This window comes from Nicotiana tabacum, chromosome 17 (genome assembly GCF_000715075.1).
Source record: "Nicotiana tabacum cultivar K326 chromosome 17, ASM71507v2, whole genome shotgun sequence".
Classification (NCBI taxonomy): Eukaryota; Viridiplantae; Streptophyta; class Magnoliopsida; order Solanales; family Solanaceae; genus Nicotiana; species Nicotiana tabacum.
In genome coordinates this window covers 69,833,766-69,856,647 of record NC_134096.1, presented here as the reverse complement: position 1 = coordinate 69,856,647, position 22,882 = coordinate 69,833,766, and the positions used below count along the sequence as shown (strand labels likewise).

Here is a 22,882-nt window from a genome sequence, read left to right as displayed (position 1 = left end):
CTTCTATTATTCCATTCACAGATTTTCATTTTCGCTTTGATTTTTATCACGGAGATTATATCCTTTTAACATTTCTTTCTTTATGTGAAAAATTCCTGAAAAAGATTACTTTCTTGATACTAATATTAGGAGATTTGGCATCAAATATCTCAAGAAGTTACTATTATTATACTAAGCCAATATTGAAACGGTGCATCATCACATCTTCATACAAGGCAGAGGTGGATGCGGCATATTAACCCCAGTTCATCTGAACTCAATACTTTTGACATTTAGCATAAATTTATATATAAAAATTTCACTAAAATTACACCAAATAGTATGTTTGAACTCATAATTTTAGAAATATAATACGTTTAATGCCAAGAACCTTAAGGGGTCATTTGGTTGGGAAATAAGTTATCCCATGATTAATTATCCCGGGATTAGTTATCCCACCCTCCCATGGGGATAAAAAATACTACAATCCCGGTATAACTAATCCCGGAATTAGTTATACCATAATTTTATCCTAACCAAATGTGGGATAAACTCATCTCAAATTTATTTCAGGGATTAGTTATCCCTTATCCCTCGTACCAAACGAGCCCTAAGGGGTTGTTTTGTATAGATAAGGTGGGATAAGATGTGGGCTTATATACTGGTGTAACACTCTGTAAATTCGAACTAGGTGTAGATGTATTAAATGAGTATTAATGTGACATCTTAGACATATGAAGTACTATCAGGATGAGTATGGTGGAAATAGTTGTTTTGGAATCAAGACAGAGAGTGAGGTGCATAAGATTCGATAAAATCGACTAAGTTTATGGAAAGTCTGTCTTCTAGCAGAATTTAGTGAAAATATATTGAGAATTTGAAAAACATAAAACATGAAAGTTGTAGCCCTTTGAAATAACTTTCAAATGATATATTATGGAGCCCTAACGGACCTCTGTGCAAAGATTTATACATATTTTACTGGACAATATGCAGTCTGCGCCCCAGTTGTTCCCGTAGTTTATACTTTATACATGTTTGGGCCTAAGGTCGTAGTTTATGCTTTATGCATGTTTGGACCTGAGGCCGTAGTTTATGCTTTTTACATTTTTGGGTCTGAGGCCGTAATTATGTATACGTATACTTGGGCCCAAGACCGTCGCTTGTGCACATATATATTGGGCCCGAGGCCGTAGTTTATCAGATAAATAGGTGGTTCATCATTCAGAAGAGGAAGTATTCATATCCACTTCCTTTGCTCAGTTCAGTTATCAATTATCATTTCAGTTATTAGTTATCATTTCAGTTATTAGTTATCAGTTTGAGTTTCAGTATTTACATATCTTTCTTTCAATTGTTTTACATACTAGTACAATTCAAACTGGCATCCCTTTTGCCCAGAGCCTGCATCACGATTTATAGGTTGACGATTCAGAGCGCTAGGATTCTCATACCAGCTATTTAGTGAGCCCCAGTTCTTTCGGGGAATTGCCATTACTTTACAGTCTTTCAGTATTTACAGACAGTCAGTATTTTCAGTACTTCATTAGAGGCTTCATAGACCAGAGTAATAGTTAGACAGAGTCGTAGGCTTTTCATATCAAGCAATGTTGTCTACAATTATGTTTCATATCACTTTAATTATTCAAAGAAGAACAAGAAAATATGATTTTAGCAGTTGGTTAGTAAAAGAATAGTAAGTATTGAGTAAATACAGCGAATTAGCAATTTCATCAGAGCTAGTAGAGGTCAGATTTGATTTACTTAGCTAGGTTAACACTAGTCAGTGGGTAACAGTCTGAAATACCAAACGTGATTTAGAACACAAAAAGTTTTTGTTAAACCCGAAGTACAATGACAGTAGGAAAAAAATTAGCTAGGCAGTAAGAGAGAAAGCTACAGAATAATAACCTTTAAGAGTTATCGAAAAGAGGTTTTGACAAGATTGACGGTGTGAGCAGAGTTAATTCATTAAGATTGTGTTTGATAGTTGTGAATACATTAGCTTTCCGTTTATGTATGTAATTTATTTTTTCTTAGTAAGAAAGATTGCTCAGAAGTAAGTCAGAAGGTGAGTCGTCATTGACGTAAAGTGTAAAGAATTATAGAGGATAAGGAAAGTTGTTCGGGTCCCAACAAAAGGGAAGGATATGTAAATACAAGACCTTAACCTTTGGTCTAAGGAGGAGATGTGAAATTGTCAGTAAGTCTAGTTGGAGATTTGAAACCCGCAGTAGTTAGCATGGGATATAAAAACTATAAAATCATGCCCAGTTATATGTATGGCTGTCCAACGGGATGGGACGACATTTAGCCGGGACGGTGGCAGGACGGGACGAAACAGGACGGGACAAACGGGATGAAACGGTAGGCCCATCCCATCCCGCTAACAAACGGGACGAGACGAGACGGGATGGGACGGACGCTAGGCCCATTCCGTCCCGCTAACAAACGGGATGAGACGGGACGGGACGAGTTCGCGGGCCTTAAGTGCCGTTTTAAAAAAAAATTATTTAAGCACTGAACTTGGCAACGGCTATTCTTTTAACAATGACTAAGTTTTTAAAGTTTGCAACAGCTAGTTTTTTTGACTTATTTAATAAACTTAAAAATTAAACAAAAATTAAGAAACTAAGTAAAGAATTATAAAATATTAAAACAAAAGACTTGTAATGAAATATTCTAGTAATTATAAATTTATAATAGAGTTATAATTTATTTAATATAATTTCAAGCCATTAAGTAACTAAGTAAGAGTGTAAGACAATTCATAAAAAAAATTCAATGCTTAGAGCCTTTTTATTTTATTAATAGAACTTTCAAATCTCAAATACAAATATAATTCTTTTGAAGAGCACCTAATCTATGCAGCCACCTTCTAGGAGGGTTCTGTTTGAACTAGGCCTCTTAGTAGCCAATTATAAATTATTATACTAATATTTGTAAATTCCTATATAACTTCGTTGTAACTTATCTATAATTTCTTAACTTCGTTGTAACTTATCTATAATTTCTCTCGGACATTGTTCTGAAATTGGCAATGTTGATTGATGTTCCATGAGTTCTATGTCGTCATAGCTCCCAGTGCTAAGTATCTCAGTGTATTCTTCTTCTTCCCTAGTTTCACCACCTGTTGTTTCCATAAATTTATATTTATCAAACATTGATCTAACATAAGAATATATGTTAGCTTGGCAGTCTTCGAGAGATGGTTGTTCATTTTCTTGAATTGCTAAATTCTCATAAATTTTACGAACAAGTCCATTTGCACCCCTTAATTTTAAAGATGGGTTAAGTATAGTAGAAATTAAATAAACTTGGGGAATAGGAAAAAAATACTTTTTAAATTTTGCAATCATTTCATTAATGGCCGGTGCGTAAGTTGGATTAATTTTGTAATCATTTCATTAAGCTAGTTGATACATTTGTGTTAGTACTTAGCAGAAGTATTATCTAAGGTGATAGTTAAAACTTTATCAATGAGTCCATAAAAATCAATAATTTGTAGAACAGTAGTTGCAATATATGCTCCAGTGTGTTTTGAATTAACAAATTTATAACCAATAATACGTTTTTGCATGTTCCAGTGATGATCAGTCCAATAACATGTAACAGTTAAATAATCACAACCATTAGGACTATGACCTATATCAGATGTTATAGACACTTTACAATATAAGTGAAAAAATACACAACAAAATATACTGAAGATATTCGGTTTGAAATTTAAAAACATCATTTCTAACCGTGGTCTTAGAAAAACCTTGAAAAGCAGGATTATAAGTTTATTGTATATAATGCACAAAAAGAATAGGACGCGGGATAGGCGGGACGGGATGGGACGGGATAGGACGGGACGGGACGGGACGGGACGGGACAGGACAAACGGGACGAAATGGCCATCCCGTCCCATCCTGTGTCCCGTTTAACATGGGCCCATCCCGTTTAGAATTAATGGGACGGGACGGAACACGGGATGGGACCGAGATGGGACGGCCCGTCCTGTTGGACAACTTAGTTATATGTCACGAGGGTAGTGTCATTGCACGAGACTCTAATTTTTGGATTACTGGTCAAAGACTTAGCTCACAACAATAGTATAAGTGTTTTCAGGAAGTACCTTAAAAAGATAAGCAAATATGGGAAGTATAGCTCATGATTGAGGCATACAAGAGAACTATGGTGAAAGAAGTTCACTGCTTAGCCAAGCTAGGAGTTCAACTTTCGGAATCCGAAGATGGTGGAGTTGTTGTCCAGAACTGGACTTGTTCCTTCTTAGTAGCCTAAGTGAAGGAGAAACAATTTGATAATCCCTGCTTGTTACAGCTGAAAGAGAGGATTCACAAGTATAAGACGATGACCTTTGAACAAGGGGGAGATGATGGTACTTTGAGGTACCAACAGGGACAGTGTGTTCCACACATAGATGGACTTAGAGAGGAAGGATCATATTAGAAGCCATAATTCCAGGTCTTCTATCCACCAAGGTTCCCCAAAGATGTATCATTCTCAATAATATTTATTGGTGGAATAACATGAAAAATAACGTCGCAGACTTTGTAGCTAAGTGTCTAAAATATCAACAAGTGAAAGTCGAGCAGCAAAAAGTCTAGTATTTTACCACATAATACATATATTCTTGAGTGGATATGGTAAATATGGACTTTATAATAGGATTGTATCGCTTATTTTGAAAGCATGATTTGATTGGGTGATTATAAATCGACATACCAAGTCAATGCTGAACACTTGTATTTGGGCCTGGGGCCGTAGTTTATGCTTTATGCATGTTTGTGCCTGAGGCCGTAGTTTATTCTTTATTCATTTTGGGCCTGAGGTTGTAGTTATGTATACGTATACTTGGGCCCGAGACCATAGCTTGTGCACATATATAGTGGGCCCGAGGCCGTAGTTTATCAGATAAACAGGTGGTTCATCATTCAGAAGAGGGAGTATTCATATCCTTACTTCCTTTGCTCAGTTCAGTTATCAGTTATCAGTGATCAGTAATCAGTGATCAGTTTAGTTTCAGTTTCAGTATTTACAGTTCTTTCTTTCTTTCAATTGTTTTACATACCAGTGCAATTCAAATATACTGATGTCCCTTTTGCCCGGGGCCTGCATCTCGTGATGCATGTAACGATTTACAGGTTGACGATTCAGAGCGCTAGGATTTTCGTACCAGCTATTTTGTGAGCCCCAGTTCTTTCTGAGCATTACCATTACTTTACATTCTTTAAGTATTTACAGAGAGTCAGTGTTTTCAGTACTTCATTAGAGGCTTCATAGACTAGAATAACAGTTAGACAGAGTCGCATACTTTTCATTTCAAGCAATGTTGGCTAAAGTTATGTTTCAGACTTATATTAGTATTTCCGCACTTGATTTATATCATTCCAACTTTCAGTATATCAACATGCGTTAGTTTATTCAGCATTCAGTATGTTATGATATCATATGTTGATTTAGCCAGCCAGTTGGTTCGCTCAGTCACATATAGTCAGGCATCGGGTGTCGTGTTACGTCCCGGCCCAGGTTCGGGGCGTGACAACTGGACCCAATTAGTTTGGGCCAAGGTATGTCTTCTTTGTACCTTTTGCCTTGAAGAACTGACTCATTATTCCCTTTTTGTACAGATTGGGCCAAACTCTATTGCTATAGGGTGACAAGAGAGGATAAGGTCTAATGGCGAATTCCTTTGCACATGAGGTATAGTATTTGATGTTACAACTGTATATTTTTCTTTTCCTTTAATATCTTTCAATAGTTTATATATTAAACTTCAAGAAAACATGTTTGGACAGTCAACAGGATTCAATATTATTCTTTTGTTATTAAGATTATTGATTTTTAGCTTGTGTAGTACTTGATGCATGCCCGAAAAATATTTTTTTTTACCTGTGATCTGTCCTAAATTAGCGTGTGCTTTAATTAGGAAATTTTTTGTAGATACAAGTGGCAAAATTTTGCCTTCGACACTGGAAAACTACACCCCTTACAGGCTAGTTAATTTTAATTTGGGGTGTGTTTGGTATGAATGGAAATATTTTCCTTCCTACCTAACACACCCTTGAGGCACATTCTATTAGTTCGTGTAATTATGGGATTTCATGCTATTTTATATAATAATAATAAACTATAAATCCAATTCACTAGAGCTTTTAACAAAATACAAGCAGCACTCTTCAATTTATACAAGTAGACACAATTACATTTAGGTCCATATATAAAACCCCACAAAAAGCACACTAATTAAGATACAAACCAAACATAAGAAAACTACAACGCTTGAAACTTAGATTTGTTCCCTTCTTTTCTTATGGTACAACAAGCCAATCAATTCAACAAAATAAAGCCAATAGACACTTACTCTCTTAGTTTCATTAGCAAACTCAAGCCACAAACAAACAAACCAACAAACCAACGTAAGTTGCCAATCATGAGCAAGAACCATCAACCAACAACTGCTGATGGACAGAAGCTAGCATTCAAAAGAGAGAGTCTTTTGAATTTTATAGGCAATTGATTTCCTCAAATTCATGAGCTGAGTGGTATCTTGCTCAATGGGGTCAACATCCCAATTCAATTCAGTAACACCAGCCATAAGTGCAGCAATATCCTCTTTGATCACAGCTTCTTCTTTACTTTCTTTACCTCCTCCTTCATACACCACTAATTCTTTGCTCCCAGCTGAATCTTTATTAACCCCTGCACGTTCAGCTGCCAATGTGCTCAAATCTTGTTTGTAAACAAGCTGAATTCCACACCTCCTTACCTTTGTCCACGGATCCTGCCTTATTCTAATTGAAAGACTACCACAAACTTTAGACCAATCTTCAGTTGTGAAATCAGGGAAGAGGAGACGAAAAAGATTGAAAGAGATATAAGTTATCCACACGTGATCAGAATCGTACACTTCTCCCATCTTTGAAGCAGCAGAAGGTGCATTTTCAGAAGTGTATTCTCTGTGGTCTGGGCTAACCAACTTGAAAGTAACACCTAGTTTTGACTTCGGAATAAAACTGTCCAAAACGAAACACACTGCAATTCCCACAATGTTATCTTGCCAATCTGAAGGTAGCTGCACTGAGATAGAACCGCCTACTTTCTGATGATCAAACCACACGGGAATTTTTCCTCCAGCAATCAGTATACTGAAGCGACCATATATGATGGAGTGCCCCTGTTGCACAAAATCCAAGTGACAGTGAATATTGTCATTATGGTATTTCTGTTGCTTGGTGCTTTATATCATATAATTCCAACACTACATGTCGGGTAAACGGAGTAACAGATACATAAATGTGGAATATATAGTGTAAGCATATATGCTGAAAAACAGCATGGAGAGGCGTGCGTACCTGAAGTAGCAGTTCCAACAACAAATCCACAGCAAAAATGCCAGTTTTCTTGCTTTGTTCATGCAATTTGTGACAATTGGAAAAGGAAACCTTCCTTAAGAATGCATGTCGGGTTGAAAGATTTCCAAGAGTGTGTAGGGCCGGGCACTCGTTTGCCTCTATCACAGCAATACTCAATGGAAGATCAGGCAGTACTTCAAGTCTCTTGCATTCTTCCAATTTCAGGACTTTGAATCCCGGGAGTCCAGATATTTTTGAAGGACATTGCACAAAATTATTTCGGCTCAAATTTAACTCCTCCAATGAGGCCAAGTGCCAAACATCAGTAGCAACTTCATCTACCAAATCAGAGTCACTGAGGTCTAATTTCTTCAAGTAACGCAAACCAGATAAGGATGGCCGTGCTGTTTGTGGCTTCTTTCTCTCAGCATCTGATCGTTTCATAAGATTCTTGACATTTGTCATTGAAGTGAACTTGCTTAAACTTGCCACTCCAAATGACGTATCCTTTTTAATATTCTTGCATCCACTGAAAGAAAGGATTTTCAAGTTCCCCATTTTGGAGATAGTTGATGGTAGCTTGGTAATTGCAGTTCCATCCACAAGGACTTCTTCCAAAGTTTCCAATTGGCCAAGAGTTTCGGGCAATGTCTCGAGTTTTGAACAGCCAGAGAGATTAAGACTACGGAGACATCTCAAACCGCAGATGCTGTAGGTTATATTTTCCAGGCATTTGCAATTGCTGAGGTTTATGGACACAAGGCCACTGATATTTATCAGGGAGTCGGGTAGCTCTTTAATAGCAGTCCCTTCCAAGTGAAGTTCTGAAAGATTTGGCATTAAGCCAATAACTTGAGGAAAATTTTCAAGTTTGGTGCAGTCCCAAAGAAGAAAAATTTCCAAAGATTCAAGGTGAATGGTATTCGGAAGACGACTGAGCTTTGAGCAGTGAGACATATTCAAGTATTTAAGCCTTTGAAGTGTTCCAATTGACTCATGAACTACTACCAAGTTTTTACAGTTGCTAAGATTCAACTTTTCAAGATTTGGCATCATGCTGAAATCTGGACTGTTAATTAGCCCATTGGAGTAGCTGAGGTTCAAATACTTCAACTGCTCAAGGTTCTGATTAAGTCAAAAACCAAAGAGAGTGAGAAACAATGAAAAGATTTTTGTTGTTGTTTTGTAATCTACCTTATCTAGTTTTAAAGCCAACTAGCTTTGTTTGATTTGCTGTTAATTTGAGGTTTCTTTGATGAAACATATGAATGATTAAATTTACCAAAAACTCACTTTAATTAATTAAGAAAATTGCTAGTCAAATAATTGGTACAGTACCGATAGAAACGAAACCTTATATATGAAATCGCATTGTAAGAGAAGCAGTACTTTCTATCTAAAGTATGCAATAAAATCCTCAATACAGTTATGATAGGGTAAAGAGTTTAGTTTGTACAGTATTAAGCTATGCTCCCTACTGTAACAAAGAAAAAAACTGAAAAATCTTCAGCAAAAAACAATGTTTTAGATGGCAAAGGGTACCTTAGGTTCTGGCCATAGTTGCAAAATTTGGCCACGACTTAGCTTAAGTCCGACAAGCTTTTCTCCCTCAAAGTCTTGTGGAAGAGAGGTTGAGGGAAACTTGTGCCAATTGAGCCATTGTAACCCATTCGGAAGATAACTTGGACCTCTATTGAAGTAGGCATTGCGGATTTTGAGCAGACGTAGATTTTCCATACCTTTTAATGCCTGTGATGATAAGTTCAATTTCTCTTTTTGTGGGTAAGTCAATATTATTGCCTGAATCGCTTCTGTACCCTGCATATCATATAAGAGTAATAATGTAGCCGTTATATGTGAAGGACTCTGTATATGCTGCTGTTAAAAGTTAGAAAGTAACACACTGTTACCTGAAATTGTACTAGTATAAATTATGCAGCAGTTCAATATATCATGTACTAGTGAGTAAGGTGCTATTAGGTAGCCAAACTTACCGATTTCTTTGACATAACATCACATATATCGTCAGGAATCCACAACCTGCTGTATTTCTCTTTAATTTGTCCCTGGCGAACCATGTACCAAGCGGTTTCTTGAACTAAATCATGCATCTGAAATCTGTCATCATCAGATATAGATAACAAAGATCTTTGAACAAGCACTGGTATTCCAATTTCAGGTTTGAAACCGAAAGCATGGAATTTCTTGATCACAGGTTCTCTTCGTTTCCCCTTAAAGAAACAAGCAATATCAAGCAATATCTGCTTGTCTAAATCATTCAATGCATCAATGCTTAACTTAAGTTTCCCTATCACATCATCATGAGGAATACCTTCCAACCTCGTCAACTCGCTCTCCCATTCTTCTTTTTCTCTTTTGTGCAAAAAACATCCCAAAACTTTGAGGGCCAAGGGGAGTCCCCAAGCACATTTCACCACTCGTAACGCTAGTTCCATGAAATGATCATGCGGTTGAGCTTCCTTGAAGGCGAACCTGTTGAAGAGCATCAAAGCCTCATTAGTTCCTAATAGGCTAACTTCATAAACTTGGTCCACTCCACAAGAAGATAGCAATTGCTTGTTTCTTGTTGTGATAATTATTCTACTACCAGCTCCGAACCCTTTGTGCCCTCCAGCTATCAGGTTTTCTATCTGTTCATCTTGATCCACGTCGTCCAGAACGATCATCACTTTTTTATAGCTCAACCTGTTCATCAGTAAGTTGGTGCTGCTGTAAAGATTGTCTTTGGTCTCTTTTAATGTCTCGGAAAGCAATTTTTCAGCCAAAGCTTGCAGTCCAAATTTTGATGCAGCTTCTCTAACGTTATCAAGAAAGCAGCCACCTTCAAACATTTCTTGAAGTTGATCAAAAACAGCTCGTGCTATGGTTGATTTGCCGATGCCGCCCATACCCCATATCCCAATTATGCGAACATCAGTCTCAGAATTTGTATTCAGCAGAGATATTAAGTTTTGTACTTGGGGCTCGATCCCGACTAGATTGTCTGCAATTTTAGGTCGTACATGGCCCAACTTGTTCAAAATTGCAACTGCAATTTGTCTCATGCACCTCGACTCATGCCTAAATTAAAGTAGGAGATAGACAGTGAAATTTCACGTTTAAGTTTGGAATAAACAACGTTATCATGCTAATACTAATGACAGTTATTATTATTATTATTCACTGAAACTTCGATTAACCTAGCTATTTGGCACTACTTTAATTTGGGGATTGTATGGTATTAAGAAATTCTAGGGATGTGTTGGGGCCAAAATTAAACTAGTAAAAAATATAAACCCTGCGCAAGCTTGATTATGCAAGGGTGCGGCCTAGTTGTCAATAAAATGGGTTAGAACTATAAAACCTCACTTTCAATTCCCAACAGAGATAAAAAATACTAGATGATTCATCTCATCTATTCTAACCTTGGTGGATAGAGTTAATATACTTTGTGAGAAGTAACATCAAATTTGTCATGAAGCTACCCAACTATGTCACAAGAGTAAGAGTTTTGCAGTGATAAATGCAAGAAAGTGAAATCTCGCATGTGGGGTCTTGAGAGGGTTACGCAGACCTTACCCCTACCCAGGGGTGTACAAAAAATATCGGTAAATCGTACCAAACTGAATCCGAGTCAAACCAGGAAAAAATCCGACATGGTTAGGTTTGATTTGGTTTAGTAATGGGAAACAAATACGATCATAATTGATTAGGTTTGGTTTTACCTTTAAAAAGTCTGACTGAAATCAAACCAACCCAACATTACATTTATATAATTTTTAAAAATATTTTATGCATATAAATTTTTATTGTAATGTAATTTATAAATATTTCTTAAAAAAATTCACGATTTTATCTTTTAATATATTATTTCAAGCTTGGACTTAACATTCTTGAATTGTCCAATAAATTTTATAGCTCATAAATATAGTAATTCAAATAAAATTCAAATCAATACTAATGCTAACAAAATAATGTAAAGCCCCCCCCCCCAAAAAAACTTTTGCTAAGTATAATGTTCTTGCTCAAGCTCTAAGTGGGACACAAATATGTTTAAAAAGTTATGAAGGCATAAATACATAAATCTTATGTTTAAAAGGTTGAATAGATGGCTATAAGAGGAGATGAGTAAATTGGAATCCATTGGAGTTGTTTAAGGGATGAAAATGACCTTAGCCGCATATGAACTAATTTCAATGAGCATATCTATCATTATATAATGAATTGAGATTTGAGCTACATATAAAAAGAAATCCTTGAGGTCTAGTTTCTAATACTTCAAACCGTTCTTCATTTCGATGTTCCTATAAAATGTTATAGGCATTTTACTAAAGACTATCATGTCAGAAAAATGGGTCACGTTTTGGGCGCCCAGGGGTGCGCCAGGCGCGAATCCAAATGCCAAAATCAAAAGTAATTTTAGTTGGGGTATTTTGGATGGGGCTGGGCGTGGACCGTGACGCCGAAGGCGTGAAACTGAAATAAAAGGGATGGAGAGAGAGAGAGAAAATAGCCTCATTCTTTAAAGATTAAACCTCCCCTCTCATCCTCAAGTCATCCAAGGATTCTCATACTACCTAAGGTGAGTTTTCAATGCGATTAACATTAGAATACTACTTTCAAACATCAATTCTAATAATATTTCATCTCAAAATCGCTAGATTCTGAACAAGAACTCAAGAACAGGGTCTCTCCACTAACCTAGGGTTTCGCGATTCAAGGAATGTCTCGTAACCACTTTCAACCACGATTGTTAGAGAGGTTTATGGTTGATATTTGTTCCTATAAACTACTACAAGAACTTGGATTATTGATGAACCCTAGAAAGAGAGAAGAATCAAACCTAGGGTTTCTATATTTTAGAAATCTTGAAACTTCTAGTATTGATCTTTAAATTAACTATGTATAGATTTGTTTGGTGAGTTGAACTAATTGGATTGGAGCAAACGAAAGTATTCAAAAGCAAGGAATCAAGGTAAGTAGAGACAATGCTTTTACTAAAGTTGTCTTCTAACAAATATCATGACATAAGTTATTGTTAGACTATATAGGGTGTTAATGTGGGCTCTGAATGGAATGAGTGGACTCACATTATCCATTAGAATTGTAGAAAAGATCTTTGATGATTATCATGGTTAATAACTCAAGAATAGTCTGTTGTTCCATAAATCATGTCTCTTGCATTCATGACTTGCATATGTTTCTTTTATGTATAGACTATTGAAAATTTCTTTTACATGATTTTATGGAATTGTTTTGATAAGAACTATGAAGATATATTATTGTTTTAAATTTTGTGACACAAGAATTACTCAGAAGAATATTTTGGGAGTTTTCTTAGATCTATGAGAAGGGTTCATAGCCTCTAATAGTTTATGTTACCCCGAAACTACTCGTGCCAGAGTAGGAGATTAGCATACCGTTGATTCGGAAACTATGATAGAAGTGCCCTGGTAAGGCACAAGAACGTGAGCATGCTAGAACCTTGAACTGTGAGGCACCACAGGAATGGGGTCCAAGCAATCAGACTGGGATCGTCCACCATACCGATCATATGGTGACATTTTCAGAATCAAGATCAGAATCAGAAAGAATGTTAGAATCAATGGAACTCCCCGGAAAAGAATAGAAAAGAAAATGCGTTGGAAAATTTACAAAGATTGTTTCAAGAAAGTTTATATATCTATAGAGAAAAGAAGAGAATTTTTGTGAATTACATAAAGAAAAACTTTATACTAGATATATGAGTTGTTTGTTTCAACTCTTCATCATTTTCTTATATCATGCATACATACTTCTTTCAGAGTCTCGTTCTAGCTTTAGTGGGAGGATCGTCCACCATACCGATCATATGGTGACATTTTCAGAATCAGAAAGAATGTCAGAATAAATGTAACTCCCCAGAAAAGAAAAGAAAAGAAAATGCGTTGGAAAATTTACAAAGATTGTTTCAAGAGAGCTTATATATCTATAGAGAAAAGAAGAGAATTTTTGTGAATGACATAAAGAATAACTTTATACTAGATATATGAGTTGTTTGTTTCAACTCTTCATCAAAAGCTTTTAGAATTTTCTTATATCATGTATACATACTTCTTTCAGAGTCTTGTTCCAGCTTTAGTGGGAGGATTGCTTTAGTTATTGAGTATTGTCGTGGTATACTGACGTTCTCTTCATGGGAACCTACATTGACCTATGTAAATGTAGGCACAAATTTTGTAGATAAGCAGGTTACGAGCTAGGATATTCTCCTCCCATTACCGGAAGATTTGGTGAGCTCCATTTTAGTTCGTGGAGTTCGTTGATTCTAGAATTTTATCTTATTATTTCAATACTTTTTACAGGTTTCATAGATAGAGTCTAAACAGAGTCATGGGTGTCCACTTTGCATAACATTTATTTTTAATGTATTCAAGATAATAGAATGAATTTCTTTTCAGAATATTATTTCATTTGAAGATTTAGAAAAGTTTTTACTTTAAATCATATCGAATTGTGTTGAGATGCATTGCATAACAGAAATACAACAGAATAGAGAAGCCAAGATGGTTCGCTCGGTCAAGTTAAGTCACCGAGTGTCGATTACGACTTTATTAGAAATTGGGTCATGACAAATAAATTCAATTCAACAATAGAAATGACAATAGTGTTGGATCTCTATTTTTAGTTTTGCATTGGTTTATACTAAAAATGCATGACTTAGTTTATCTTTTTTTTTAGTGCTTAGTATGTAATTAATAGTACTTATTAGATGTACTTATTTTAAGGTGACTTATATAGTAATTTTAAATTATATTCATTTTTATTATAGATTGTTAATTAGCAATATTTATTTTATACGATTTTATTATATCTTTGTTATTGAATATTTTAGTACAATGCTATGACTTATCTCATATTATTGTGTTATTTTCTTAAAAAATACACTATATAGTTGTATCCTACTAGGATTAAAGAAATATTTTGAGCACAAGTTATATATATATTGTGATATAAAGACTTTATCGAAAAAACCCCGAAAACCAAAAATAAATAAAAAAATCGAGATTGAAAAACTCAACTTTGTTGGTTTGATTTGGTTTATAGATTTAAAATCTCGACACCATCAATTAGGTTTGGTAATTAAAAAATTCGAACCAACCCGATCTATGTACCGATGTACACCCCTACTCCTATCTTGTGAAAGGTAGAGAGACTATTTGTGATAAACAATTGGTTCAAGAAAAATATTTTCAAAACCAATTTAAAAAAAAAAATACGAAAAGTTATGATGCAAATATCATAGAAAGAAATTAAAGGAAAAGTATTGCCACAAAAGTAATAAAGATACCCCAAATAAAAGAAACAACAGTAATTAATTTGAAGAATAAGACAAATGAGGTGCTAATGGACATAGTTGAGAAGGCTAAAATAGATTTCAGCCCTTTTGATGGTAAAAGCAACAATACTAATTGGTTTTTGAGTACCTAACTCAACCTAAAAGTTAGAGTTAGTAAGGTAAAAATTTGTTTTATTCTAATACTATGTTAAAATTATAGATTCCGAGTCTAATCCAACATCAAACCTAATACGAAAATCTGAAACTTCGTTGCACGGAGATGTGTAGTCTTACTCTAATACGATATTGACTTGTGTCATTAGCTAATTTAAAAGTTTAAAATGTTAGGTAACAATCACCTTTATTTTTTTAGTGAAATAATAATATGTAAGAAATGAAGTTAGCAAAAGGGATATAAAGCAAATAACATTGAAACACGAGCCCATTTGGACATAACAAATTTTTTTCTTTTTTCAAAAAATTTTTAATTTTTTCTGAAATCAGCGTTTATTTATAAAATTTTCAATTTTCACCTGAAGAAGCATTTTGAAATTTTTCGAAATTTTGAAAAACTCCAAAAAGCTATTTTTCAAAATTTTCGCTCAGATTACTCACAAAACTTCAAAAACAACCCAAAATATTTTTCAAAATTTTCGCTCAGATTACTCACAAAACTTCAAAAACAACCCAAAATTATATTTATGTCCAAACACAACTCTGATTTTCAAATATTATTTTCACTTAAATTTTTTTTTTTTTTTTTTTTGGAATTTTATAATTCTTATGGCCAAACGCAAAATTAGTTAAATATAGTGGTTGTTCCTCGAGAATAGATTTTAGGTCTAATTCAATCTCAAATATTATCGCATATGTGAGAATTGCCCAAAACATCCTTCAACCGATGGGACACTTCATAGTTTACATCCTCTCCTTCGGCATGCCCAAGCTTTCTAAATAGAGGGTGGATAACATAACATAGGGGTCCAACATCAAAAAATAGAATAACATGAACGATACTCTTATACCATGATAAAAAATGGAATTTATCTTAAAATAATAATAAAAAAAACTACCTAAATTATAGATAAACTGATAGATATTGTTATTAAGTATGTCAAACCTTAAATATCATCTCCTAAAATTTTGGCATTAGAAGAAACTAGTAGCACTCCCTTCCGAAAAGAATGAATTGTTTACTTCATATAGTCTATTTAAAAAGTATTGTCTTTATAAATTTAAAAACAATTTAAATCGAGCTTCTCATTTTATTATGATAAGCTTTTATAGCCCAATAAATATTCTAACTGGTTTAGAACAACGATACTCAGAAAACAAATGGAGTAATAGAGTATATTTAGAATCGAATTAAATTATTTGCCAAATTGTAGAAGAGAAAAATACTGCTTCATTAATTGTACTTTGTTTGGCAATATCTCCTTATTAGACGTTCTAAACTGAATGATACAAGGTTTAAATATCTTTCTTTAATTTCTTTTTAAAATTTTGGAGCCATCTCAAATAAAGTGGAACGAAAGGATGGAGTAATAATGTAAATGCATCCAGTGTCGCCCAAAGACCAACTTTAACTTTTTGTTTTTAAAAGAAAAAGAAACTTAACTTTCTATAAAAGCGTTAAATGGTTAAATGAAAGTTAAAAAATGTGCAACAGAATAAAAATGAACTAAATCAACGGAGGGAGTAATTTTTTTTGAAATTTATGATTTAATTTTAAGTAATAATATTTGTGTGGCTAAAATAAAAAATTTAAGTTAAAGAGTTAGATTGCTGCTTACCCATCTTCCATGTGTTGGACGTCATAACCAGAGATGTTAGCTGCCTCCTTCAAAGCATCCCTCCATTCTTTGATCTTCTTTTCCTCGAAATTCTTTTCATGTTCTGCAAAGGCTTCTAAATAACTCCCCTTCTGTTTTCTTACTACCGAAGGATCTACTCCGTAGAAGACAGGCATCAGCGTTTGCCCTCTATGCTTTGTGCAATCAACAATCTTCCTCAATTCCTCCAAACACCAGGAGGAATTGGCATAGTTTTTTGAGAAAATGACAACTGCAAACCTAGACTTTTCAATTGCGTTAAGGAGTTCAGGGGAAATGAATTTTCCCCTCCGTAACTCTATGTCGTCTCGAAATGCATGAATCCCCTTTTCATGCAAAGTGGTGTAGAGGTGATCAACAAAACTCTTTCGAGTATCTTCACCCCTAAAACTCAAGAAAACGTCATATGACCATTGACGACGACTACTTGTTTCAGTATCAGTCGTCGTCTGATAAGAAGAAGACACATTACTGTCTTCTGTGCTCATTGTAAAGGAAAAAGGAATTTAGACTGCTTGCATCAGAAAGCTACGTTTATATTATTGTAAAGGAAAAGGAATTATTTTGCTACTTGCCTTTTGCCCTCCTTAGAGGTTACGTTGTGTCTATATCATTATATAGGAGAAAGAACTGCTTGCCTCATATTTTAGTCTTTTGTCCTGCTGTTTATTTTTCGATTAATAGCTTGCTTTACCAATTTTTGCGAAATCACAAACAAATACTCCTATCATGTATAAAAAAATAATTTTGCTTGGCTGTCAATTTATGTGTCGTAATTAACTGAAATTGAAGAAAGTAATTAATAAAAATATTTTAAATTTATGATCTTACATATACACCACATATAATATTTATTTGTTGTAAGATCTTTAACTTGTGATTTTAAGCATGTAATAACATTTGTGGTGATAAGCTTATAATTAAGGATAAAACGAGAAGTTCATCACGTTAAATTATTTTCAAATTAATAAAAAATACTCCCTCCGTTTCAATTTATGTGAACATGTTTGATTAGGCACGGAGTTTAAGAAAAAATGAAGACTTTTAGAATTTGTGGTCTTAAACAATTCAAAAAGGGGCCCAGAGTATTTGTGTGATTATAAAAGATTCTCATTAAGGGTAGAATTGTAAGTTTAAGAAAAATTATTTCCAAATTTAGAAATTGGTACGTAATTCTTTTTGGAACAGACCAAAAAGGAAATAGGTTCACATAAACTAGAACGGAGGTAGTATAATTCTTACTTAAACGAACAAATAAGAAAATAATGTTTGGAAGAGACAATGTATTTCATTCATTTTAATTTATGTGAACTTATTTTATTAGACAATGAGATTTAGAAAAGATTAAAAAAAATTGACAGCATGGTTCTAAACGTGTTATATATGTGATTGTTTGACTTTAGAATTTACGATCTTAAATATGTTATAACATTAGGTGGATATCAAGTCTTCTCGTAAAAAGTTTAAGTTAATTTTTTTTATTAAATTTAAAAAAATATTACTCCTTTTTACAAACAACAACATACGTAGTATAATCCCACATAGTGAGATCTAGAGAGGATAATGTGTACGCAAATCTTACCCCTATCTTATGGAAATAGAAATGTTATTTCCAATAAACCCTCTAAAGCATAAATACGATACTCAATTTTAAATGAATTAAAAAGAAAATTAAGCCCTATAAACTGAAGCAAGTGAAATATAATACTTTACAGTTTACACCATAATGAAAGCTCCCAAAAAGAAAATGGAATTTTCGAAGAGCTCACTCTGTTCCTTCTGTATCCAAGGTGTTAGGATCGAAACCTGGATAGTACAGAATTTAGCCAAACAATTTTATAATGACAATAAAAAAAATAATGCAAGTTGATAATAATATCAATTAAAGTAGATAAAGAAGACACCAATTTAACGTGGTTCGCTCAGAGTGACTTACGTCCACAAGTGGAGATGATCAATTTCACTATATCAATAAGAGTACAAAAGATAGTACAAAACTAGAGTAAATACTCTAATTAATCTCAAATACCCCCGAGAGAATAACCTCATAATTTCACTCCAAAAAAAGGATTCACACAAGTGTTTCCCAATACTCAACTCTCATACAAAACACTCTTAATAAAGGAGGAAAAGAAATAAGAAATGAAAACTCAAGTCTTGTTGGTGTGTTTAAAATGAACTAATATCTTTTCTTTTGTAGGCAAAAGAGTCTTGGCCTCTTAGCTGTAAAAGAAAAGATACAACTTGGGCAAATGATATCCACAACACAATGCAATATTTTTGTGTCGTAAAGCATATTGCCAACAAAATCTACATTTTGCAAATATGCTTATACTTATGTGAGATGGACTCCATTAACCAAAATATTAGCCATATTACAAATCTTCACATTGGCCTAATTTTGGATGATATAGTAAATTTGTTCAACCATCTCAAAAGGTCTAGTGGGCATATGTCAAAATTTAATGCCATCAAAATCAGACAAGTTGTCTGATACTGAAACGGTAATAAGGCCTATAAAAGTGGATCCCAATAAAGTATACAACGAACCAGATATGTGTGCTTTCATGATCACAAGAGCACCATGAGAAACTTTCAGAACTCCACCTTCACATGCGTACTTGCACCTCAGAGATTCTAGAGTGCCTAAAGAGATGAGATTTTTCTTTAAGTTCGAAACATGTCTAACATCGGTGAGAATTCTCACTACACTATCGTGCATTTTGATTCATACTGTACCTTTTTCAAAAACTTTGCAGGCAGCATTGTTGCCCATCAAGACAACTCCACCTCCAATAGATTCATATGTGGTAAATAAATCCCGATTGAGACATATATGATAAGAACAACCCGAATCTAAAACCCACTCATTGTTAGAATTGACATTATTATTAGTTGCTAAAAAACAATTCCCTCAGTCTCATCAGTAGCTACACTTACTTCGGTAGTGTCAGTATTTTTGTGCTCATTTTTCTTTTCCTTATGTTTTTCTTTATTTTTCAGCTTATAGCATTCAGAGATAATGTGATATTTCTTATGACAATAGCGACGCTCTAAATTATTGTATCTCGATATGGAGTCAGATTTGCCCCTAACAAACAATCCAACTTCCGCTTGAGTTCTACTAGCTTCCCCAGTAATATCACTATCTATTTGTTCTTTTGATTTGAAGAAAGATTTAATATCCTTATAAGAGATATTATCATTTGCATAAAGCATATTATCTCTTAATGTTTAAAAGATGGGGATAGAGAACAAAACAGTAACACGTCTTGATCCTCATCTTTAATTTCACCATCTATATTACTCAAATCCATAAAAATAGAATCGAATATGTCAAGATGAGAGAGAATAAAGGTACCTTCACCCATTCGAATTGTATAAAGTTTCTGATTCAGGTAAAGTTTATTTTCCATTGTCCTCTTCATATATAAGATTTTCAATTTTTCTCACATGCCTTTCGATGTGGTTTCTACAGAAACTTCATATAAAACCTCATTTGAGAGATTTAAAATGATACATGTTTTTGCCTTTTTGTCTATAACGGCAAACTCCCCATCCGTTATTTTATCTGACTTTTTTTTCTTTCCTTGTAACCCAAATCTAAGCCATCCTAAATTAGGATAGCTTCCATCTTTAATTGCCACATTCCGAAGTTTGCACTTCGATCAAATTTCTCAACATAAGTCTTTGTTAAAGTCATATTAGCTACTGAAATAAACCTGGTTAGATCCGATTATGATACCAATTTGTTATGATCGGGAATATGGGTAGTGTGGAATTTAGCCAAACAACGTTACAATAATGACAATAACGAAGACAATGCAAGTTGATAATAACGGCAATTAAAGTATATAAAGAAGACACCAATTTAACGTGATTCGGTGAGTGTGACCTACGTCCACAGGCTGAAAGGAGCAATTTCACTATACCAATAAGAGTACAAAAGAGAGTACAAAATTAGAGTAAATACTCTAATTAATCCCAAATACCCCCGAGAGAATAACCTCACAAGATCACTACAAAAAAAGGGTTCACACAAGTGCTTCCCAACACTTAACTCGCATACAAAACACTCTTAATAAAGGAGGAAAGGAAGAAACAAGGAATGAAGACTCAAGTCTTATTGGTGTGTTTAAAATAAACTAATGTCCTTTCCTTTTATATGCAAAAAAGTTTTGGCCTCTTAGTTGTAAAAGAAAATATATAACTTGTGCAAATGATATCTACCACACAATGTAATATTTTTAGCTCCCAAAAAATATTGTCAACAAAGTCCACACTTTTCAAATATGTGTATGCTTACGTGAGATGGATTCCATTAGCCAAAATATTGGTCATATTACACAAAGCAAACGAAAGCAATGTTGGTAATATACTCCCTCCGTTCGAATTTATGTGAATCTGTTTGACTAGACACGGAGTTTAAGAAAAAATGAAGATTTTTGGAATTTGTGGTCCTAAACCAGTCAAATGGGGGTCCAGAATATTTATGTGGCTGTAAAAGCTTTTGATTAAGAGTAGAATTAAAAGTTTAAACTAAATTGTTGCAAAATTTAAAAATAAATTATTTTTTTTGTAATGGACCAAATAAAAAATAGTTCCACATGAATAAAAGCTTCCGAAAATATGTTCACTTGAATTGGAACGAAGGGAGTCTTTACGCCACAATGAAAGCTCCCGAAAAGAAAATGGAATTTTCGAAGAGCTCACTCTGTCCCTCCTCTATCCAAGTCAAACGTAAACACCGTTAGTTCCCGTGTGATACTTAGCTCTTGCTTTCTAGGTAATAAAAATAATAAGGAATATTAATAGAGGAGATAGTCTTAGATAGTATAACTTTGGGGTGTACAAATTGTACCAAAGCGAAATATCAAATCAAATCGATTAAAATTTTTGATTAGTTTTAGTTTGATTTGATTTAGTATTGAGTAAAAAAATATAACTAAACCGAAATATAAATATATAATTTTTATACGTACTTTTAAGTCTTCTTATAGAAATTTTTTAAAAAATATCTAAAAATATTTGCGATTCTCTTATGAGATAAAATAATTAGTTAAATATGAAGTGCTCTATTTTTATTAACTTTAAATAATGAGTTGTATGATCACTTTCTTATCAAGTGTTATTGAAATGTGTCAATATATTTGTTCTTTCATACTCATAAATCAAGATCTATTAAATTCTTATATTTTTTTCGAATTTGAAGTGATATTTCGATAATTTAAAATTAAATAGAATATATCATTATTTAGGTATTATATTGATTTTTATGTTTAATTATTAAATTTAGTTAACCTTAAAAGTGTATATCAACGAAAAATAATTGTGAGACGACTAAAAGAAACCATCATGTGTTACTAAGAAAATTACAGATTATATGTTTGTCAATTTTTTAATTTTATTAAACATATACTACCTCCGTTCTAGTTTATGTGAACCTATTTCTAGACAAGAGTGGGTTGCTCTAGTGGTGAGTACCCTCCACTTCCAACCAAGAGGTTGTGAGTTCGAGTCACCTCAAGAGCAAGGTGGGTAGTTCTTGGAGGGAGGGAGCCGATGGTCTATCGGAAACAGCCTCTCTACCCTAGGGTAGGGGTAAGGTCTGCATACAAACTACCCTCCCCAGACCCCACTAGTGAGATTATACTGGGTTGTTGTTGTTGTTGTTGTATTTTTCCGTTCCAAAAAGAATGACTCCTTTCTAAATTTGGAAATAATTTTGCTTAAACTTACAATTCAACCCTTAATGAGAAGTTTTTATAATCACACAAATACTTTGGGCCCCTTTTGAATTATTTAGGACCACAAATTTCAAAAGTCTTCATTTTTTTTTAAATTTCGTGCTCAGTCAAATATGTTCACGTAAATTGGAATAGAGTGGATAGTATTTACTTATAAAAAAATTTAACAAAGTAAGATTCAAATAATATTTATGTAACAAAGCAATCCGAAAAACTTGAAAAAAATTCTGAAAAATTCAACAAAATCGACAAAACCGAACTTATCCACTTACATCCCTCGACTATAACTTATCCAAACTCACATCATAATGTGCCTATTGAGCACCTATTGACCCACATGGCGTAGAGTCTCACTTGAAGCATAGCATTTTAAAAAGAAAAAAACCTAAAGAACATATTCTTTTTTGCTTAGTTTTAACGCCAGCTTCAACTGAGTTTGAGCTTCGGGTTGGAGAGAGCACTGTATGAAAAGTATTTTCTTTTGTTTTTTCTCAAAAATCCTTTTCTTTTTTTGGAATTACTTAGAGTAAAAAATTTTGTTGCCGTGTTTTATGCAATAATTTTGCCACAGATGTACGTAAATCCATCGCGCATCATTTTATTTATTGTTTAGTCAAGTCGTCTCAATAATGCACATCAATTTAT

General features: G+C 33.9%; 1 protein-coding gene across 1 annotated transcript; it reads right to left on the bottom strand.

Moving 5' to 3' along the window:
- Nucleotides 1–6,138: 6,138 nt before the first annotated feature.
- Nucleotides 6,139–17,225, bottom strand: LOC107792345 (TMV resistance protein N). The gene is made up of 5 exons (XM_016614555.2): nt 16,452–17,225; nt 9,335–10,421; nt 8,883–9,158; nt 7,341–8,465; nt 6,139–7,162 (listed from the first exon to the last, which is right to left on the bottom strand). Exons 1-5 carry the CDS (start codon nt 16,976–16,978, stop codon nt 6,461–6,463), a joined length of 3,717 nt encoding a protein of 1,238 aa, XP_016470041.2. The 5' UTR covers nt 16,979–17,225; the 3' UTR covers nt 6,139–6,460.
- Between the last annotated feature and the right edge of the window lie 5,657 nt (nt 17,226–22,882).